The sequence below is a fragment of the Podarcis pityusensis genome (genome assembly GCF_964106645.2).
Source record: "Podarcis pityusensis genome assembly, chromosome: 3".
Lineage (NCBI taxonomy): Eukaryota > Metazoa > Chordata > Lepidosauria > Squamata > Lacertidae > Podarcis > Podarcis pityusensis.
In genome coordinates this window covers 65,611,382-65,634,088 of record NC_138026.1, presented here as the reverse complement: position 1 = coordinate 65,634,088, position 22,707 = coordinate 65,611,382, and the positions used below count along the sequence as shown (strand labels likewise).

Genomic DNA, 22,707 nt, shown 5'->3' with positions numbered 1-22,707 from the left:
CTTTCAGCGGCACGCTCATATCATTGCCCAGGCCCTACGGTTTGGCCCGCCTGAGCAGCCGCTTTCCCTCGCTTGCGCTGCGTGCTCCTGCCGGGCAGAAGCAAGCGGAGGCTGCCGCTGCTGCTGCTGCTGCTCGCTGACACTGCCAGATCCTCTGCCTCCCTTCGGTGAGAGGGAGCCGTCTCCCCGCAGCAGCCTCTCCGAGAAGCAGCAGCAGAAGCAGCTCACAGGCGCTGCGAGACAGGCACGCGCCTGCCTTCTCCCCACTGCTCGCCTGGCCCAGCTTCCCTCGGCAGTTGCATCACCCGCCCCCTGCCCCCCCCCCCAGAAGGCGGAGGCTTCTTACTCCTCGCATTCCAAAGCGAGGGGAGAAGAGGAGGAGGCCAAAAGCCGGCGAAACACGCAAAGGAAGACGGGAAAAGGTTTTACATCCGGGAACCTTGGGCGACAGGCCCTCCGACAAAATGGCGGCCCGGAACTGAACCCCGGAAAAAAGGGGGTGGGTGGGAGATATTGCAGGGGGGAGGGGACGAGCAACTGCTGCCATCAGCACCGGGGACCGAAGCCTTGCTGGCTGCTGCAGAGACGCGCCGCTCCCGCCCCTCTGGGAATCGCTCGCCTTGAGGCGCTGCCGTCTCCTCCCTCAGGCAGGTGGGTAGGAAGGCTTGGCTGCAGTTCCGCCTCAGGGAAGGAAACTCGGTGGCTAGTTAATGGGGAAGGCCCTGCGCACCACACGCCTTGGCCTGGGGTGTTATAACGGGTCCTTCGCTGCCACGGCAAGAACGTCGCTGCCTCCCTTGCCTGGTGAGCGTCTCACCTCCTTCCTCCCCCCGCATTCCTCCGTCTCCGTACAGCTTCTCTCAAGCAGGTTTCTGGCCTTTTTGGTGTCGTGGGCGTTCCTTGTTAGACCATCCGTCCCATTCAACCTTAGACACCCGCTTGCAGCCACCTTATTTATTTCCTGCTCTCCATCCGTTCCCCACTTTTTCATGCTGTGCTGACGAGAAGTAAGTCTTAACGAAGTAGCTGTTCTCTTTTATTTCTCTATTTGGAATTTCGTTTTCCTGTCAGATCTCTCTATCTTGCTGACTGGTTTTTAAAAAATGATAATTAAAGAAAGGTAGTAGTTAACATTCTCCCAGGGCAGATCAGAATTGTTTGGAAACCTGCCTACTATTTCTCCACAGCGAGATCTGTATTATCATTTTTTAAATGTTTCATCTTACTGCTTGGAATAATGATTAGATGAAAAAGAATGTCTGTTCAAAGTATAACACCAATTCGAATCTGAGATTAATCTGCAAGATCAAATCACTTAACAGGGAACAATATCTAACTGATATGATGCTGATAGGCTTTTCTTTTTCTGGTTTACAGTACTGTATAGTACTTTGCTTAGGTGCAAGTTTGAGTTGAACTGATCTATAGTCATAAATAGCCTGATTGTGAAGAAAAACCTGCAGTTGGAGTTTTTTTCTCTTTAAACCACAGCTCCGCTTCCAAGTATTTTGGTATTGATTGTCATTATTAAATATTAGGTTCTTAACATTCTGCTGTATGCTATACAAATAATAAAATAGGCAAACTTTTGCCTAGATGGCTTACTATATTATTTTATGCCCAGGGTGGAGAGAGGGAATATCGTAAACAAAAAACACAGAACCTCAGATATATAAATTTTACTTAAGGGGGGAGGAATGAAAAGATTACTATGCTTTATTTTCTTTTGTTTTAAAAGTGTGCCTCAATGTGGTGTTTTTGAGATATAATGATTGTAGGTATTAACAGTTATAAAAATTAGCTGTGTTTGTCCTCATAGTTTATAGCATGGGTAGGCAAACTAAGGCCTGGGGGCCGGATGTGGCCCAATCGCCTTCTAAATCCAGCCCCTGGATGGTCTGGGAATCAGCATATTTTTACATGAGTAGAATGTGTCCTTTTATTTAAAATGCATCTCTGGGTTATTTGTGAGGCATAGGAATTTGTTCATATTCCAACATATAGTCTGACCCCCCACAAGGTCTGAGGGATAGTGGACCGGCCCCCTGCTGAAAAGCTTTGCTGACCCCTGTTTTATAGTATTTCATTATGAGCTATTGGACTTTTGCTTTATTGTTATAGGTCTCCTAACAGCTTGATCTTACACGTTTATTCAAGTTTAATTTATTTAAATTGGGCTTACTCCCAAGTGTGTTTGTGATCTAAGGTAGTGGTTCCCAAACTTGTTATCTCCTGGACCACCTGAAAATTGCAGTGTCTTGGCAGACCACTTAATGATTTTCTATTTGTTTAGCAATTGTAATGTGCTGTGCTAGATACTGAAGTATTTTTTAAAAATTATATGGAATTCAAATTTTAATACAATAACTTGGCGCTCAGGACTCTAAGTGGAATCAGCAAATACTGCATCTCCCATCCCTCCATTCCACCTGCAAGAATGTCCAGTTTGCAGAGCAGCAGCTTCCTTTAATCAACACATTTCCATTAGAGAAGCCTTTTCATTTGTAACATGGCAGGTCTGAATCCAGCTCTTTGTGAATTAAAACATGACTAGTGATGGATGCGGGTGGCGCTGTGGGTTAAACCACAGAGCCTAGGACTTGCCGATCAGAAGGTCGGTGGTTCGAATGCCCGCAATGGGGTGAGCTCCCGTTGCTCAATCCCTGCTCCTGCCAACCTAGCAGCTCGAAAGCACGTCAAAGTGCAAGTAGATAAATAGGTACCGCTCCGGCGGGAAGGTAAACGGCGTTTCCGTGCGCTGCTCTGGTTCGCCAGAAGCAGCTTAGTCATGCTGGCTACATGCCCTGTCTGCTGACAAACGCCAGCTCCCTCAGCCAGTTAAGTGAGATGAGCGCCGCAATCCCAGAGAGTCGTCTGCGACTGGACCTAATGGTCAGGGGTCCCTTTACCCTTACCTTTAGTGATATTTAGCAGGACAGGAAGAGAAAAATAGTTTTAAACTTTAATATATTGAAAGAAAACAGAAGGGACACAAGCCAATTCCTATCAGCTTTTAAAAAATAAGTTAATACAACATGTAATATTTTAGTGCACATATAGTGTTGAGCATTTCTAGTTTATTCCTATTCAAAGAGGTATTTTCATATTGGCCATCCCAGTAGGATTTCTTTCTTTCTTTATTACAGGTGTGGATCCCACATTGTTTCACTACTGCTTTTGAAAGTACTATGCTTCAAAAGCAAATTGCAGTGTAGCTGATACTTTGGTGGGTTTTTTAAGCCCACACCTCATTTGAAATGTGGAACTAAATGTGCCATTGGTAAAGTGTGGACAAAAACTTTAGAAGCTTTTTTTCCCCATTGAGGACTGTTCAGGCTCATTGAAATCAAAGTTGGATTTTCCATTGATTTAAGTGGGAAGTAGATTATTTTGTTGAAAATGCAGACTTTAAGTAGGTAGTCCTTTTTAAAAGGTGAGTGGATAGTCCTGCAGGTCTTTTCCTCTTGTGTACCTACTATCTTTGCAGTATTTTAACTGGATTGATGGCCTATGTTCTTAGCACTACTTTGAACATCCTTCATTGAAAGCAAATGTATAGGACGACATCCAGTGATGTCCGCCTGATTGTGCAGCAGATTTCTGTGTATGCAATGGGACTCCCCTTCCTTTGCTCCCTTAGCTCCCCTGCATGCCCTCCAAATCTCCAAAGGGCCCTTTAACTCCAGAGTTAAAGTCCGGTTTCCGTCCTGGTTTTGGGACCGAGACGGCTCTGGTTGCCCTAACAGATGATCTCCATAGACAACTGGATCGAGGCGGGTCAGGACTGCTGATCCTTTTAGATTTGTCAGCAGCCTTTGACATGGTCGATCATGATCTTTTGGACCACCGCCTCGCAGACGTGAGGATACAGGGCATAGCCCGTAACTGGTTGTGCTCTTTTATCTCTGGTGGGGGACAGAGGGTGGCACTAGGGAGGGAAATGTCGTCGCGCCACTCCTTGGTGTGTGGAGTGCCGCAGGGCGCAATTCTCTCCCTGATGCTTTTTAACATCTTTATGCGCCCCCTTGCCCAGATTATCCGGAGCTTTGGGCTGGGCTGTCACCAATATGCTGATGACACTCAGCTCTATCTGCTGATGGATGGCCACATCGACTCGGCCCCGAACACACTGACCAGATGCTTGGAAGCTGTGGCTGGATGGTTTCGTGGGAGCCGATTGAAACTAAATCCTTCAAAGACAGAGGTCCTATGGCTAGGTCGGGATGGCATGGGGATGAGGAACCAACTCCCTTCTCTTGCGGGGGCCCAATTAGTGCCATTGCCTTCCGTTAAGAGTTTGGGTGTAATCCTTGATGCCTCCCTTTCCATGAAGACGCAAGTTACAGCAACAGCCAAGGCGACATTTTCCCACCTTCGCCGCATCAAGCAGTTGGTCCCTTACCTTTCCCGCCCCAACCTGGCCACAGTGATCCATGTGACGGTCATCTCCAGGCTTGACTACTGTAATTCGCTCTACGCGGGGCTGCCCTTGAAGCTGTCCCAGAAACTCCAGCAGGTACAGAATGCTGCAGCGAGGCTCCTCACAGTGTCTCTGCCATGGGAGCATATTCACCCAGTGTTTTTCAAGCTGCACTGGCTCCCAGTGGAGTACAGGGTCAGATTTAAGGTGCTGCTTTTGACCTTCAAAGCCCTTCACGGCCTAGGACCCTCATACCTACGGGACCGCCTCTCCCGGTATGCCCCACGGAGAGCCTCAAGGTCCATAAATAGCAACACCCTAGTGGTCCCGGGCCCTAAGGAAGTTAGATTGGCTTCAACCAGAGCCAGGGCCTTTTCAACTCTGGCTCCGGCCTGGTGGAACGCTCTGCCTCATGAGACCAGAGCCCTGCAGGATCTGATTTCTTTCCGCAGGGCCTTTGTTCCGCCTGGCCTTTGGCTTGGAGCCAATTTGATTCCCTCCCTCCGTCTCTTTCTTTTTTCTTTTCTTTTCCTTCTCCTCCTGCGATGAGGCTACTTTTTAATATTTTAATGTTTCAATATTTTAATGTTGTATTTTAATTTTGTTTTTAAGTTGTAATCATTCAACTTGTTTTTATTATTGCTTGTAAGCCGCTCTGAGCCCGGCCTTGGCTGGGGAGGGCGGGGTATAAATAAAAATTATTATTATTATTATTAGAGGTGACTAGAGGGACAGAGGATAGGGCAGCTATTGGGAGGTGGGGCCAGGTACATCGAGATAGAGCTAAAGATAGGGGAAGTGTAGTGGTACCTCGAGTTAAGTCCTTAATTCGCTCCGGAGGTCCGTACTTTACCTGAAACTGTTCTTAATTTGAAGCACCACTTTAGCTAATGGGGCCTCCTCCTGCTGCTGTGCCGCCAGAGCATGATTTCTGTTCTCAGCCTGAAGCAAAGTTCTTAACCCGAGGTACTATTTCTGGGTTAGCGGAGTCTGTAACCTGAAGCATATGTAACCTGAAGCGTATGTAACCCGAGGTACCACTGTACTACAGTTTTGTGAGACACACTTATTTTAGGGTAAACTTCATTGAACAAAGTGGGACTTCTGAGTAAGATTGTGTTAGTAATCTTGACTATGTCCTACTTCAGAAATATAATTAGTCATTACATAGTCACACTACATCTTTCCAATAGAGAAACCAGCAAAATGTTACCTTCAGGAACAGTTATTTTACCACATGCAGCTCGATCCAATGCATGATTACTTATTGAATGGAATATGACTGGCTCCCAAAGTAGTGTATATTGGATTGCATTCCTGTGCCTTTGACAGTAGCTTAACATGCTGAAAGTAAACAGGTGAAGCTCTTCATAACATGGCTATATCAATTGTGGGGAAAGCTGTTTCCAGCCAGTGTACTTAGAAGTGGCCTTATTCCTAAGTTCATTGGAGTTCAGCCTTCATAGAAACCCTGCTTTTCATATCAGGCTACTGCTAAACTCACGGAAGCAGGAAAATAAAGTTGGTAATCCTGCTGCTAGTCTAGAAAGATGCCTTGGGGGACAAGTAGAATTGCCACCTTTTCCTCACTGGATTCTTGTGCCTTCAAACAGCTGCAAGGAGAAGCAAATTTTCAGCAGCTGTAACTTACCTAGGAATGGAAAATCCAGTTTTGGAGCCTGATCTGGGTATCAAAATGAACTTTCATTAAATTTGCAATAGGAATAAAAGTTTCAAGTATCCATTTCACTGAGGATTGGTGAGGCTCAGAGACCAATAACGTACTTGTCCATTTCAGAGAGCGTAAAACTCAACAAAGCAGTTGCAAAAGCCTATTGTAGAGCAGAGAAAATGGTAGTTATGTTGTGTTTTATAAATCCAGATGTGCACCAGATGAGTTAGCTTCACTTAAAAATTTCAGAGGGGAAAAATGGACTACTGCTACTGAAAGTAAACCTCCAACAAAGCTTTTCCAAAAGTGCATTTCAGGGACACCCCACCCCCATTTTAAAAGCAGTTTAAAATATTTCTTTCTCCACAAATTAGACATAAGTTTAATTTACCCCAACAGAAATGACTTCTTGCAAAAAGAGGTCTGAATTTTTGCATAATAGTCTTGGACTTGGTTAGTTTGTTTTGAGAGTATCCCCAGTCTTTGACAGCACACAGAAACTTACGTTGGGTGAGTTATACATGGATATCTCTGAAGTTGTGTCTTTTTTATAGAGTCTCTCCATGCCTGCTTCCCTCAGTTCAAGCTAGGTTATAAAGAATAAAGCATTTTGCTAAAGCTGTCAGATCAAATCATTTGGAAACAAACATGTAAATAAAACTCTGGCTGCAATCCTATGCACGCTTAATTGAGAGTAAAACCAAATGATCCCAGCAGGAGTTATTTTTTACTAAGCATGTATAGGATTTTGCTGTTGGCAGGAAAACAACAATTGGAAAATGTTATAACAATGACCTTTATTTATTTAGGTTGGCTGACCTAGGTTTGAATGAATGGTTATCCTCCTGGAATCAAGGTCAACTGTCAATTTTGAAGTTGCCATCAAACTTGTTGAGTATATTGAAGGTGAATCTTCGTTAGAGGTTATACAGTTTCATGAAGAGAAGTGAGAAACCAGAAGGTTATAGACAAATGAGGCCTAAAACTTTTCCTGCCAGTAATTACACTGGTAGCAGCCGGCAAATGTTGCAAGAAATACGAGAAAGCCTTAGAAATTTGCCTAAGCCCTCTGAAGCTGCAAAAGTTGAGCAAAATGTGGGTAAAATACCAACTGATGATCCCAGACAGGGTCGAAATCCCCCTAAATTTGTGACCTACCATAAAGCATTACAAGAAATTCGGAATTCTCTGCTTCCCTTTGCAAATGAAACAAGTTCTTCAACAAGAGGAACATCAGAAGTTAATCGGCAGATGTTACAAGATCTACAAGCTGCTGGATTTGATGAGGTAAAATAACAAATTTAAGTGGTTACTTATATTAATGATAGTGCAAAAGCCATATGAAATCATTGTGAATGTTTTGCTTGTAATTTGTTGCTGGTAATATTTTGCTGCTTCCTATGCACATTCCTAGTATAAACTTAATGTTCCTGTCTAGAATTCAGTCCAAAATACAGTGTATAACTTTGGCTTTCTAGTTAGTTCTGTTGGTTTTCAAAAGGATTTGTTTTTCTTTATTGATTGTGGTTCAGGTTTTTTCCACAAGCATTTCAGATTGCTAGCAACCTCTTATTTGATTAACGTTAATACCGTAAGTAATGTTAATGAGATGATTATTTTATACACTGTTGCTCTTTTTGTGTTTTCTATTTCTTGTATTTTATTATTTTTGGGATTTCATTAGTGCATAAAATTCAAGTGCTTTAGATGTTGCAACAAATCAGCCCAAGTACCCAACTCTTTCAGTGTAACTTGTATACTTTTAAGATGCATCTTGTTTTTGAGGCTGCATTCCTAACATGCTTACCAGAGGAAGTCCCTTTCCCATATTTCTCTCTTCTCTGGAGTCTGTCAATCATCTGCTTTAGATCATTTTCTCTTTATCTCTTTCCTCACAATCCTGTTATTTTGTTTTATGCTGAACCTGCAGCTTCACTTCTATATTTATTTCCATTTCTGATAACTCTGCTTGAGTTTTTGCTATTTCTGGCTAGATGTGTTTCCATTCGCTTTCTCTTAAAAGTTTCCCAAACTGGGCTATTGGTCTTTTCTACTTCTCTACATACACTATATTTATTTTCTTTTACTTTGCATCATTCTTCTCTTTTATGTTAAAGTTGTTTTTGATTCCTCTCTTTATTCAAGCTGTTTCAAAAAAATTGTTCAAACATTAATATAACTAATGTATTTCTTGTTGTCTTCTTCCACTGCCAAGGCACTGGTGTAGTATTAATTATTAATTTATAGCTTTATACCTTTCCTCTTCTCAGCTTCCTCTGGTCTCTTCCATCCTTTTAACTCTGCTGCTAATTTAGTTCATTTTGGCCACTGTATTTGTTGTTGTTTCAATTACCTTCATTGGGTTCCTTATCAAAGACAGTTTAACCTGTCACTTCCTTTTCTTAAACCTCTTCTTTATGGACACCATCTTATCTATCTTTTATTTGTCTTCTCATAGTCTTCACCTCTTGCTTTACTTCTTCTCACACCCAGTGCTTTTTTGTTGCCACTGGTGAAAGGAATATGTAATGAGCTAGGGAGTAGGAATTTCAAGGGAAAGTGGCAAGATATCCCCTTGCAGCTATTTCTGCTGCCTGCAACATACATCACTGAATTGAGAAACTTACTGCATGATGTAAGGGAGAGTTTTCCCTCTGTTTTCTTTCCCACTCCCTTGCAGCTGGGAAGCATCCCTTTGTCTGGGTGGCAGGAATGGATTTGGTGGATAAATATATCCTCAGTTGGGTTGCTGCTCCTGTTTATTCCAGAAAGTGGAGCTATTGAAATCAAGCACAACTACCCTCTAAAGGAGAGCACCTTCCCTCAGTCTTCTGACGCTTCAGGAGACAGCTCAGACATTAGCTCTCTACCTTTCCCCCTTCACTCTCTTTTTTTGTCTGCCTTGAGTTTTTCTTTAAGACCACTCTCTTATGTATTCTAAAGAGAGAGAAAGAAGCAGCTCAGTGTGCTTTTGATCCCACCCTGCCATCAGTCTAATCCCCACACTCACTCTTTCCTCCTAATCCCGCATCACACTTTCTCCCACACTGCTAATCCTCAACCTTAAAATACATTGTACCAGGAAGAATAAATGTTAAATTCTAATAGAGCTCGGGGAAAGTTTGCCTCAAGTTTAATAGCTAATTGTACAACACTATGCACTAAGAAGCCTAAGGCTACAATCCTGTACCTGCTTATTGAAAGTAAGCCAAATTGAATTTAATGGAACTTACTTCTGAATAGGATAGTATTGCATTTTCAACTTCACAGTGTTATCAGTATTGGAGTTGGATAAAATGTCATTTAAAAGTCTTAAGCAGTGACAAAAAAAGAAGCACCAAGCTACAGAGAGAGATAGAAATATAGCAAGGCACTTCCGTGCATAAGAAAAAGGACAGATTGCGAAGGATGCATCAGCCTTTGCAAGAAAGTTGATAATAACTTAAACTGTAAGTTCAATCATATACTGTACAGAAGTGGACTCATTGTGTCCATTGGGGCTTACTCCCAGAAAAGGATTGCAGTCTTAGAATTCTTACAATATATTGAATTTTTATTTAGTCTTTGAGCGTTCAATTATATTCTCCATGGAAAAGTATATAAGCCCTGCCATCTGGAACGTGTAATTTGGAGGGAGATACCAGCAGGAGAGGGTTGATACATCCTTTCCCAACTGCCCACATGATTTGCATAATTAGCAAATACTTTGCATAGTATGCAAATTAGGCCACATTTGGGGAACTGAAATCTAGATCTTAATCTAGTCATCATCATGATGCATTAAAGGTTTGAATGTGTTCCTTCCACCCTTTTTTGTTGTGAGTTATTGGAGGTTTTATTTTAAACCCTTTCTCCTCCCACTCCCCAAATAGGATATGGTTGTACAAGCTCTAAGACAAACCAACAGCCGCAGTATAGAAGCAGCAATTGAATTCATAAGTAAAATGAGCTACCAAGATTCTCGGCGAGAACAAATGGCAGCGGCAGCAGCTAGACCTGTTAACGCTGGCACAAAACCACCAGGTAGGTGTAAAGAAAAAAAGTAAAGTACCGCTGGATGGTTAAGTGCAGTCAAAGGCGACTATGGGGTGCGGCGCTCATCTTGCTTCAGGCCAAGGGAGCCGGCGTTTGTCCACAGACAGCTTTCTGGATAATGTGGCTAGCATGACTAAACCATTTCTAATATATGGCCTTGGAAACAAGAAATGAAATTGGCCACTTCTGCCATGATTGGAAATCTTGTGGCAGAGGACAGAGAGATAAGCTTTGGAAGTTCAACATCCAAACAATAAAGACAAGACTTTTTAAAAAGTAGCATTTTCATTTATATATGCTATAAAATTTTATGTTCAGTGTTACACAATTTTACAGCAAACTACTGCAGCTCAATTAATTTTGTGTATTCAGTTCATTTTGATATCGGGTTGGATGGAGATGGTGTTATTTAACTTCTGAAGTGGATATTTAATTAAAGGCCTGTTGAAACAGGGTGCGTGTGTCTTTTTGCTATTGCTTTCATTCTAACTCAATACACCAGGAAGCCCCAGGGAAGTAAATTGAGAATGCTTCCTCATCTCATCTGGCTAGCTCCAGCCCCATTTCTCTCCCACCTTTGGGCTGGCATCTGGAAAACTGGGTATAGCCAGAGAAAGGCAATACATAGAGATCTGGACCAAGTTTTACAGCAATGGGTCACTTAACATATTATATTCCAATGTGCATAACTAACCCTTTTTTAAAAAAATGAAAAGCTGCCTCAGGAAAGGAGTGTTCAGAGTGAAAGAGGGAGGGATGCTTAGTCCATTCTCCACCTGCCATGTCTGTGCTGAAAATCAAATGCCTCCTTCCCCCAGAGACTTTCTTGTGGAGTTCCACAAGTTTCTTTGTCCTATCATACTCAGAAATTAACCAGAAAAGAGAGAAAAGCCTCTTGAGCATAGGAATAATTTGGTGCAAATAAATAGCTGGATAGAAAAAATAGTGTCCTCCTGTTGCTGCTTTCCTTTTGGGGAAAAAATCTGTTTGGGCTCAGTTACATGCAGTTGTTTGTAATATGTAGTTACACAGAATATCCATTTCACAGAAGAAACACCTGTGATGTTTCGAGTCCTCCCCACCCCAGACAGGTCTCTTAATTCCTCAAATAAGAAATAAAACAAACAAAGTAGGCAATACCCCCTAAAAAAAAAAAGGACAATGCCTCCCAACAAAACAACCAAGAGAGGGAAAATAAACTTAACTTTTAAAAATAAAAAATTGGTTGGGGAAAGCATGCCTGAGGGTATAAACCCTTTAGGATCTTCCAGTGTTTTTCTGTGCATATATTTGAATTAATTCATGCCCCTTATTCCTAGAAGTAAGTTCTTTTAAATTAATGTTTTTAAACTCAAATGAATCATTCATATTGTTTTTTCAAAGTTATATTTGAACTTTGCTTCTGTTTCCATGAAACATCACATTTATTAATCCTATGAAATTCCTGTTCTGAAATAACAGTGCACTGTGTAATAAAAAGCATACTGTTGTTTTCTTTTTAAAACAAATAGGGGGAGTGCAGCAGTCAGTCAACCGCAGGCAGAGCTGGAAAGGTTCTAAAGAATCCTTGGTGCCTCAGAGACATGGTCCTGCATTGGTAGATGGCCTGGCATTTCATTCCGAGAATCCCATTTCTCAGCCTGATGGAGGAAGACCCTTGTCTGGCTCTGGAATAACAGGATTTGCTCAGGCTCATCCTGGTAATGGACAAAGAGCAAATCCGCCACCTCCACCTCAAGTAAGGAGTGTAACCCCTCCTCCTCCACCTCCCAGGGGAACAACTCCACCTCCCAGAGGAACAACTCCACCTCCTCCTTCCTGGGAAACAAATTCTCAGACAAAACGGTATTCTGGTAGCATGGAATATATGATCTCTCGCATTTCTCCAGTGCCACCAGGGGCATGGCAAGATGGCTATCCTCCGCAACCTATAAATCCATCATCGATGAATCCTTCCACACAGGGACAAAGAGGTATTAGTTCTGTTCCTGTTGGCAGGCAACCAATAATCATGCAAAGTTCAGTTAACAATAAATTTAGTTTTTCATCTGGAAGGGCTGGAATGCAAAATGGCAATTGTCAGACTGATTATATTGTTCATCAGAATATTGTGCCTGGTAACTCAGCGAATCGTCAACCACCACCGCCTTACCCCATGTCTCCGGCAAGCCAGCAAAGCCCCACACCTTTGCAAATGCAAGCAGGAGGCTCTGCAGCCCCATCATATCCTAATGGGAACATTCCTCAGTCTATGATGGTTCCAAACAGAAACAGCCACAATATGGAGCTGTACAATATAAATGTTCCTGGAATCCCAACATCCTGGCCCCAGTCGTCCTCTGGGCACGAAATTCCAACTTGGCAACCGAATATTCCAGTAAGGTCAAATTCCTTCAATAACCCTCTTGGAAGCAGACAAAGCCATGCTACCAATTCACAGACTTCTGCCACCACAGTAACTGCTGTTACTCCAGCTCCTATACAGCAGCCAGTAAAAAGCATGCGTGTACTGAAACCAGAGCTGCAAACTGCCTTAGCTCCTACTCACCCTTCTTGGATGTCACAACCAATGCAGGCTGTCCAACCCATCTCCTTTTCTGAGGGACCATGTACAAATATGGCAGTCCTGTCACCTGCGCCAGAGGCTCCAACATATCAAGGTCCACCACCACCTTACCCAAAGCATTTATTACACCCAAATCCACCTGTCACTCCTTACGAGTCTGTTGCAAAGCCTGGCAAAGAAGATCAGCCCAGTTTCCCTAAAGAAGAAGAAAGTGAAAAGAATGAGAACAGCGAGGGAATGGATAGAGAAAAGAAGCAAATAACAACTTCACCAGTCCCTGTTAGGAAAAACAAGAGAGATGAAGAAAGAAGGGAGTCCCGCATTCAGAGCTATTCTCCTCAGGCTTTTAAGTTCTTTATGGAGCAGCATGTCGAAAACATACTGAAATCTCACCAGCAGCGACTCCATCGTAAGAAACAACTGGAAAATGAAATGATGCGGGTAAAGCCTTTTAATTATTTAATTCCTATTTCCGTGTTGCTTCTGTGTGGAATGTTTTTCAAGCCTTCTGATTGTATCATTGTGTCAAATCTCTGAGGTGAACTAGGCTGACCTTCAGTGATTTACTCATGGCCAAACACTCTGAATCTGAGATCTTTCATACCCAAATGCCAGGAGCAGCTGGTGTGATGGGTTAGAACTGTGGAGCCATCTTCCTGGCAGCACCAGTGCTGTAGCTTACCAGGGCAGTGCTTGGGTGGAGTACCAGATTGACTTTTTGACACTCCAGTCCAATGACATCCAGGTAAGCTGCAGCAGAGTTGGTTTCTGAAGGACAAGTCTGTGGCTCTAGTGTACCACATCAGCCATTAATGTTAGATGCAATACTATCATTTGCCACAGCCCCCCAAAATTCATACTTAGATAATTGTTGAATCTGAGTTGCTTCCCTTATATGTATTATATCATGCAACAGTATCAAGGTAGATGTGTTGGGTATTTTGTGTCTAGGAAGAAAAGTTATAAAAAATTGTTTCTGAAGTAATGTTGCATGAGCAAAATATACTTAAGCTCCTGCAAGGAGCTGTTTTCAGGTTTTTTGGTCATTTCCATAGCAGGCGTTTGTGACATATGCTACTAAATTACCTCTTCTATGTGCACAGTTGATGATAGTCTAGCTCTGTAGGAATGCAGCATTTGTTATAGTTCTACATTTACTCTCTTTTGAAAACTATAAATAAATAATTAAATATTATACCTAGCAGATAAATGGCTTTGATCCTGAGTTGCTGTTTGACTACCAGAAACGACTCTGAGCCTAAAATCCAAGCCTGTATCTGTACAATCTCAAATTCAGTTCCAGAATATATTTGCAGAATTTATACTTTCACCTTCAATTAAAGTCCCAGGGCAGCATTTCCAGGATACTGTTTTGTCCTATGGATTTTTGTTGTTCACTCTGTTTCTCTCTTTACTGTAGTAGTGGTAGAATTCAGCCTCAGACCACAGGTGTTGTTACATATCTCTGTATGTAAGCAGTAAGCATCAAGTTCTCATGTGAGATGTAGCAATTAGCTTTGTCCAAGCAATTAGCTTTGTTTCAAGCACAAGAGAATTCTAATAAGAATGGCTTAAAGATCCTAATGCAGACTTCTTCAACCTCGGCCCTCCAGATATTTTTTGACCTACAACTCCCATGATCCCTAGCTAGCAGGACCAGTCGTCCGGGATGATGGGAATTGTAGTCTCAAAACATCTGGAGCTGCCAAGGTTGAGGAAGCCTGTCCTAATGGAAGGAATCTCATTTGCAGGGGGGAAACCGTGAAAAATCGAAAGCTCTTCTAACAATCAGCAATAATGCTGCTCTAGTCAGGGTATCAGGCTGGAATCACAGGAGAGCTTGAAGCTCTCTAGCCATTGTCTATACCTTTGTAGGAAAGGCCTACCTTCCTTTATGAAAACAGGGTTCTTGGTCAAAAAAAGAACCTATCTCCTTATGTCTGCTGAAGCCAAGTTGGTGCATTCAAGAAACTATAAAAGGAATGCATGCAATCAGGAAGCACTGGAAAATGGGTAGAAACAAGTGATCTAAAAATGCAGTATGCCGACTTTCAACTTTATTGCTCAGAAGAGAAACAAATTGTTGATGCCATGAGAGTTGGGAATGGGGAAGTTGGAAACTTATTTATATGTGCCCACCAAGGATATACACAAGTGTAGTCAGAAGCAGGCAGCTTCCCTAGGAATGTGCCAAAGAGATTAAGTATTATTTTCCCCAAACTCTAGCAATACTGATTCTGCTAGGACCATTACTTCTAAATCTGAGCTTTGCAGCTATTTTTTGTGGCAGACATGGGCCTAGAAGTAAGTGACTCAGTAGACTGAGAGATTTAATAAATCCTGTGATGAATACAGGCTAACAAGATATAAGGGTTTTCCTTAATCTTGCTAATTTTATGTTAAGCTATTTGATGGAATGTAAAAGGCCTCTTTGAAAGAAAACAACAACTGTATACGCTCCAAAATTATGTGATGTAGGAAGGAACTGTTTTAATCAGTTGTGAGTTCTTTTGATTTGTTACAGACAGATATATTTTGACAAAGCAGTGGAATTGCCTTTATTACCTGTGTTAAAAATAAGCATTGGAATTTCAGCTGCATGTTATTAATTTCTAGTTTACACTTTCACTGGAATCAAGGGTGAACCACCTTTCTCTGCTTCTGTGAAATTCTTTAGAAGTGCAGTTTTGTTTTCAAAAAATATCCCTGTTAAATTGTATCTTTATGTAATAGTAAGCTAACTGATGTGTAAATCAAATTCCAGTTCTTGCTTTTTCTACATGTTCATTCTTAGTCTCTTTCCTTTTCACTTTCACTAACAGCTGATTTAACTATTAAGGTGTTGGAACCTTTCCTGACATCTCTACCCTTCGTTACTGGGTAGGCAAGTAATATTTTGGAGACAAGTGTTGCATTTACAGAATAGCATGGACTCTTTCTTAGGGACCCTGCATGCTTACTTGCATTTGAATTAAGCATGTATTCTTTCACCGTACTTGAATGTATTTATATCAATTACTAATCTTCCTTCCTTTTCCTGTTTTATAAAATTATTTATGGTCTGCAGTAGCACAGGGATAATGATACAATTATACTTTTGTATTTTACTTATTTATTTATTTTTTAATAAAAAACCAAGTTCTAATTCCCTATTCTCTTATTAAATATTTCTTAAAGCATAGTCTCCTTCAGGATTGTCAGGGCAGAAAAATTGGGGGGAAACCTGAATACTGGAGGTAGAAGCTCCTACACTTTCCAGAGTCTGCAAAAAAAGCAAACCTCTATTTTACTCTCTTTGCTGAAAACTAATCTGATTTGGCTTGGCTTCAAACGGAATAGGAAAGGATAGGGGAAAGTCCTGCATTCTTATATGGTTATTGCTGTACTTTTAATTTAATGTAACATCCTCCCAAGACCATGAAGCTCTTATTTTCATTTCGGAAGCTGCAAATCTTCAAACGCCACCACAACCCGACCCCGCCCTTCCTTCTCAAGATGAAGCATTTTTAAGCTATTGAAGCAATGACTCCCAAGTTCCAGTCCCCTATTCCCTCATTAAGTATTTCTTTAAAAAATCAGAACAGCAAGTGCAGAAGGGGGAGGAAAAAAACTCAATACTGGAGAGGCAGGAGCTACTACTTATAGAGAGCCTGCAAAAAATTAAAACCCCAGCAAGCCTCTAGTTTACTCCTTGCTGAAAGAAATTGATCAAGCAAGAATAATGAGAGAAAAAATCCTGTATTCGCTCAGAACCTGAGAGTACAGTGCTGATAACCCCACGGTCGCAAATTCAATCCCCATATGGGGCAGCTGAATATTCCTGCATTGCAAAGACTAGATGACCCTCCTTATTTTATTTGCTAAAGCATTATAATCTAGAACCAAACCCTAGAGCTTTGCTTTCCTAGCAGAAGCTATTCAAACCCCGCCAGCACCCAACCTCCACCCTTTCTCCCCGCAGCAAGAAAATCTATTTTACTTAATTCTGTATACTTAAAAGTGGCTGGTTTATTTAGTACTTTCATTCCTTATTTTGCCAGACACTTATTTGTATAACTTTCCACCCTCCTTTTCTTCTAAAGATTGTGTTCAACACAATTATAAATTGAGTCCTTTAACAGTGAAGGGTAGAAAGTCACATGGGAAGAAATAGTGCAGTTTCTTTAGTAAGATTTGAATCCTGACAGGAGAAGACTACTTTTCTTGTCACGTAAATAGAAGAAATGTGAATGAGATCTAGCTTTAGCTGACTATTAAGAACATTTCTATGAAGGAAAGTAGTCATAGCCATCCTGTCCCCCAAACTCTTAGCAGTAACAGAATGTTGTGTTCAGCTTGCCTATTTTCATCAGTCAAGACCCTCATCAAACCAATTGTCCTTAAATCCTGAGCCTCATTGTGCATGGCTCTTAGTGTATGGCTTTGTTATAATCACTCCTTTTAACCATCCCTGAATACTACATTTTGTGTCATATTTGTTCTGAAGTGTTTTCATTGACTCCTAACATATTGCAATACAGAAATTAAAACAATAAAAAATGGAGGCATTATTCCCTATTTAAGGACTGGTGCTTTGCTTGTCCTAAACCTGAGTTTGTAGACATTTTCCATGAGCAATTCTTCATTTTTTTCACTTGTCAAATTTCATATTTGTTGCATAGGTTGGGTTATCCCAAGAAGCCCAGGATCAAATGAGGAAAATGTTATGCCAAAAGGAATCTAACTACATCCGTCTGAAACGGGCAAAAATGGATAAATCAATGTTTGTTAAGATTAAGACCCTTGGAATTGGGGCATTTGGAGAGGTGTGCTTAGCAAGAAAGGTGGATACAAATGCCTTATATGCAACAAAAACTCTACGTAAAAAGGATGTGTTACTTCGGAATCAGGTTGCTCATGTTAAAGCTGAACGGGATATTCTTGCAGAAGCTGATAATGAGTGGGTAGTTCGTTTGTACTATTCATTCCAAGATAAAGACAATTTATACTTCGTTATGGACTATATTCCAGGAGGAGATATGATGAGTCTGTTAATTCGAATGGGGGTCTTCCCAGAAAATATGGCCCGGTTCTACATAGCAGAACTGATCTGCGCAGTTGAAAGTGTCCATAAGATGGGATTCATTCATAGGGACATAAAACCAGATAATATTCTGATTGATCGTGATGGCCACATCAAATTGACTGACTTTGGGCTTTGTACTGGCTTTCGGTGGACACATGATTCCAAATACTACCAGAGTGGTAAGAGAAATGTTTGCAATAATGGCATTTTGTTACTGCATATTAGCATATATAGTAGCAGCGTTTACTTGTATTTACTAGCAGGTTTTCCACATTGCTGCCTGATTGAGCACCATAACATTTTGTGAAGTCATTATCAAAGCAGAGATAGTCTCAATCACCCATTATATAATATTAGATGACTTTTGTAATCTTGTCCCACTTCAAAAAATATTAATGACTATTGTGAAATGACATCATTTAAAATATATATACAGCAAAGATGAGCAAGGTTTTGCTTCCCAGTCACCCCCTTCACAATTGCTTCTATTGGTTTGCAAAATGTTTTCTGTTGCAGGTGACCACCCACGTCAGGACAGCATGGATTTCAGTAATGAATGGGGAGATCCAGCAAGCTGTAGATGTGGAGACAGGTTGAAGCCACTCGAACGTAGAGCAGCACGTCAGCACCAGCGCTGTCTGGCACACTCATTAGTTGGGACACCAAATTATATTGCACCAGAAGTATTGCTGCGGACAGGTAAATGTTTCCTTTTGTTCCTTGGCAAAGTAATTTGGTGCTAGTTTCTGAAAATGATTACCCAAAAACACAAACTGGTATAATAAGGAAGCACCGCTATAATACAGGACTGTATACAGTGATACAAATGACAATTTATGGTGCTATATTTTGTAACACAACATAGTGTATCAATGTGAAGAACTCTTCATCCTAATAGGGGAAGATCACAGTTATCCAACATTGTATAGATTCCTCTGCTTGTGGTAAAGTACACCTGGATAGAAAAAGCACCTATTTTTAAGGTAGCTTCTCATTTCAGCTACAAATGCAAACATGAACAATGAAGGTTTTCCCCTGTTTGGTGAGCCTACCATTTTTTCAAAATGTTTTTATCATACAGGTAACATTGTAATACGACTGTACTGTGACACTTTATGGTCTTAAATTTTGTATTATTGTGCTATGTGTGATAGAGCTCCTGACTTTTAACAGTCCTGCTGCATAATAATTAGATTAGACTTCCATTTGTATGCTGCCTTTCCACAAAACAAATTATGTTCAATAACATTTCAGCAATAATTTATATAAGCATTGAATACAGCAACATTTCTGAAATGAATCAAGCCAAACTGCATACACATTAAAGTGCCACATGCAAAAGCATCACTAACCATCAGCCCATTTTTAAAATAAATAAAGTTACATGCAGTAGAAAATTGAAAAACATGGCAATTAAAAAAAATAGCTGGTGGTTAAATCTAGAATTTTTATTGAAATATTGAATTACTGAGTTTTCTTTTGTTTCAGGATATACACAGCTGTGTGACTGGTGGAGTGTTGGGGTGATTCTCTTTGAAATGCTAGTTGGACAACCTCCCTTCCTGGCACAAACACCATTGGAAACACAGATGAAGGTATTAGAGGAAAATCTACTTTTGAATGTGTTTCAGAAATGTTTCTTCACTTGTTCGTGAGGGTAGGTGTTTTATTACTGAAACAGTCTTCTAATTTTGTTGCACTTGTTTGTGTTTTTAATCTAAAGGTTATCAATTGGAAAACATCACTGCACATTCCGCTGCAAGCAAAACTAACGCCAGAGGCATCTGACCTTATTATTAAGCTCTGCCGTGGGCCAGAAGACCGCTTAGGCAAGAATGGTGCAGATGAAATAAAAGCACATCCGTTTTTTAAATCTATTGATTTTTCAAGTGATCTGCGGCAGCAACCTGCTTCCTACATCCCTAAAATTACGCATCCCACAGACACATCAAATTTTGATCCAATTGACCCAGATAAATTATGGAGTGAGGATAAGGAAGGGAATGTAAATGACACACTTAATGGGTGGTATAAAAATGGCAAACATCCTGAACATGCTTTTTATGAATTTACATTTCGAAGGTTTTTTGATGACAATGGTTACCCTTACAGCTATCCCAAGCCTATTGAATATGAATACAGTAATTGTCATAGATTGGAGTCAGAATCAGATGAAGATGAGGAGAGGACCAGAAGAGAGGCCCAAAATCATGATCTAGTTTATATTTAGTGGAGAACGTAAACCATTCTTTGGGATTTCCAAGATGTATGCTACAAGAGAACCTGAAAAACAATTGGAAAGCTGGTTTTCTGCGCACTTGGGGTGGAGAAAAAGGATGCATGATCATTGTTGATCTAGTGGTTTTTCCTGTCTTTCTTTTCTCCCTATCAACACAGAAGTCCTTTTTCAAGCATTCATTTTTTCCAGCATTGTTAAAGAGGAATATAGAAAACAGTAATGTTAGGAAAAATAAATTGTAAAATAAATAGTTACACCTTTGTAAAGTATTCAGATTAGGAAATTGTAATTTCTTTAGGAAATTAGATACTTGTCTATTTGTATATAGACCACATACATTTATTTTCCTCCCATAATTTTTCATTTTTTAAAATCGTCTTAGCTTGACCAAATATCATTAATACCATGTACTTACTAAACTGATAGTTGTTTTTCCTGACTATTTATCAAATTCTCACTCTAGATGAGACTGCAGAGAGTAAACTAGTAGGGATTTTCTGGCACTCTGGGGGTTGTGGGTTTGGAACAAAGAAGCGTAGGATTATAATCCGAAACCCATTTAGAAGTAAACTGTTGAGAATGTAGTGGGACTGACTTCTGAGTAAACATGCATAGGAATGTTTGTGTTTCTTCTGACAATAAATGATGATGTTCACATATTAGTAATTATTTTAATTTTGCTTGATTGTTTTGTGAAGCATTACTGGCTTTGTGGTGCCATAACATAAAATTGAGGCGGGGGGGCGTGTGTGTAGTGATACTGGCCTATCACAAAATGTCTTTGCTGGTTGATCTCATCCTGCATTAGAAAAGACTGAAAACACTTGAGTTCCTGTGATACATACTTACTATGAATTCTTATCCTATCCCTGTAAGAAACGCCATAACCAGGTTCCCTGCAGTTCCATTATTACTGTCCTTGTGCTGTATCATTTCAAACCAAAGGGCTTGTTTTGAAACAGGTGGTTCAGTTCCTTACTCCCAGATTCATTAACTAATTTGAACTGAACTAGTAATCCTGTTTACTGGGGATTAGGTATAATTTTATCTCTCCAGTAGACTGCTTCTGGGATACCTTTGAAGTTGCAGCCTCTTGTTTCATCATTCCAAGAATAACATGCTAAGTCCTGGTTTCCATGGTACATGTTGGCTTGAAGATATTTCTTGCTTCCTGCATAGAGGGCACATGCTGCTGTTGCAGGTAACTGTTGTACCCACAAAATCTGTTTGTACCTCAGTGATTGTAGAAGGTAAATAGTTCTTCATCCCAGAGCCAGCTACTTTAAACTAAAGGAAAAACAGCAGATCATACAATTTTGCTTGCTTGATTTTTTAGAAAGCAGTTCCCCCCTGCACAGATTATTCTAAACATCCTGCTCTCTAACACAGAGTTGCACAAATAGTTACCCTTTCAAACCCATATGCTAGCCTTTTCACCCTTGAAGAATTAGCAGATTCAACATCCTGTAGTAGTCATACAACTACTTAAGAATATGTATATATCTCTCTGGTTGTGAAAAATAATGTGATGTGCTCTGAAGAATCTCCTTCCCTGACTAGTGCTTATTCTTTTGCAATGAGTTAATTTATTATTTATTATGATTCCTTGCTTTTCCTCTGATAATGACATAAATGGCTCATAAGAATCTTCTAAATAATCTTGTGCCTATATAGGATAACATGGTCAGGGCTGCTTGCTTTCAGCATTAGAACCAGATCTTGTGCCTTTAGACCATTCTCTGGCCTGCTTACCTCTTGAGCAATAGGCATGTTTAATATTTCTCTATTAAAAACAGTAATATTCATGGAGTATAGGCTACTGCAGAATGCATATAGATATCTGTCTTCAAGAAAAACAATTGCCCCAACACCTTTATCATTTAACATTCTGGTTTAGAATTTACCTTGTGTGGGTCCTACATATGATGGGTATAAAAAACCCAATTCATGCACCCTCCCTTATCTGGTATATAGCTTTTAGTCTTAACTAGACAGTCTTTTGAAAAGTTCTGTGGGCGGTCAGATAGTCTTGTCTTGCTCCCCTACACTACAAAACATAAGTTCTGTGTTTGAAGCTGAAGTGTGAATCAGACCTTGGAATGTCTAACTTTAGCATTATATAGGATGCAGTGTACAGTTATTCTAACTTTTGAGATGTGTTTTTTGTAAAAATAAAAAAGTCCTATTTTAAAGAGGATTTTGAAGGTTGTCCCTTGTTTATTATTGATAGGAGTTCCAGTTAAACTGGCAAGTTACTGTTTTTTGTCCTGCAATAAAATATAATATATTCCTGGCTAAAGCCAGATAAATTTAAACTGCTATTTACAGTTAAGTACATATGTGAACTTGCTTTCTCAGTTTCAAAACAGAATGTTCATCATCTAAACTCAGAGAGAAAACAGAGAGATCTTATGTATCCCGAGTTCTCAAGTCCAGGAGATGGCCTGTTTTGGAAGAGGTTACCCTGTCCTAGGAGCAGCAGGTCCATAGCTTAGGGGTTCTGGATTCAACTGAAGTTTCAGGTAGCCTTAGTGGCTATGAGTGTCTTTTTCCAGCTATGCACCATTTGGAAAATAAATGATTTGGTCACTGTATTCCAGACCCTGGCAACTTCCCAATTGGATCATTGCAATGCACTCTCCATTGGTCTGCCCTTAAAGATAACTTAGAAAGCTCAGTTGATCAGGATTACTGGCTGGGATTCCATTTT

The 22,707-nt window shown here is 40.5% G+C and overlaps 1 protein-coding gene across 3 annotated transcripts; it reads left to right on the top strand.

The window, feature by feature from the left end:
• Positions 1 to 433: 433 nt before the first annotated feature.
• Positions 434 to 22,194, top strand: LATS1 (large tumor suppressor kinase 1). 3 transcript variants are annotated; one of them, XM_080998772.1, is made up of 8 exons: positions 450 to 651; positions 6,902 to 7,379; positions 9,965 to 10,115; positions 11,639 to 13,134; positions 17,355 to 17,937; positions 18,275 to 18,457; positions 19,247 to 19,353; positions 19,482 to 22,194. In XM_080998772.1, exons 2-8 carry the CDS (start codon positions 7,029 to 7,031, stop codon positions 19,986 to 19,988), a joined length of 3,378 nt encoding a protein of 1,125 aa, XP_080854898.1. In that variant the 5' UTR covers positions 450 to 651; positions 6,902 to 7,028; the 3' UTR covers positions 19,989 to 22,194. The 3 variants fall into 3 exon arrangements, with proteins under 3 accessions (XP_080854899.1, XP_080854898.1, XP_080854897.1); XM_080998771.1 differs by having other exon boundaries at positions 450 to 1,007; XM_080998773.1 differs by lacking the exons at positions 18,275 to 18,457; positions 19,247 to 19,353; positions 19,482 to 22,194 and adding an exon at positions 15,516 to 15,573 and having other exon boundaries at positions 434 to 1,007; positions 17,355 to 17,446.
• The last annotated feature ends 513 nt before the right edge of the window (positions 22,195 to 22,707 follow it).

Coding starts and splice junctions, on each gene's coding strand:
- LATS1 (XM_080998772.1), top strand. CDS start 7,029: ATGAAGAGAAGTGAGAAACCAGAAGGTTATAGACAAATGAGGCCTAAA. Junction 7,380..9,964: donor AAGCTGCTGGATTTGATGAG/GTAAAATAACAA, acceptor CTCCCCAAATAG/GATATGGTTGTACAAGCTCT. Junction 17,938..18,274: donor TTCCAAATACTACCAGAGTG/GTAAGAGAAATG, acceptor TTTCTGTTGCAG/GTGACCACCCACGTCAGGAC.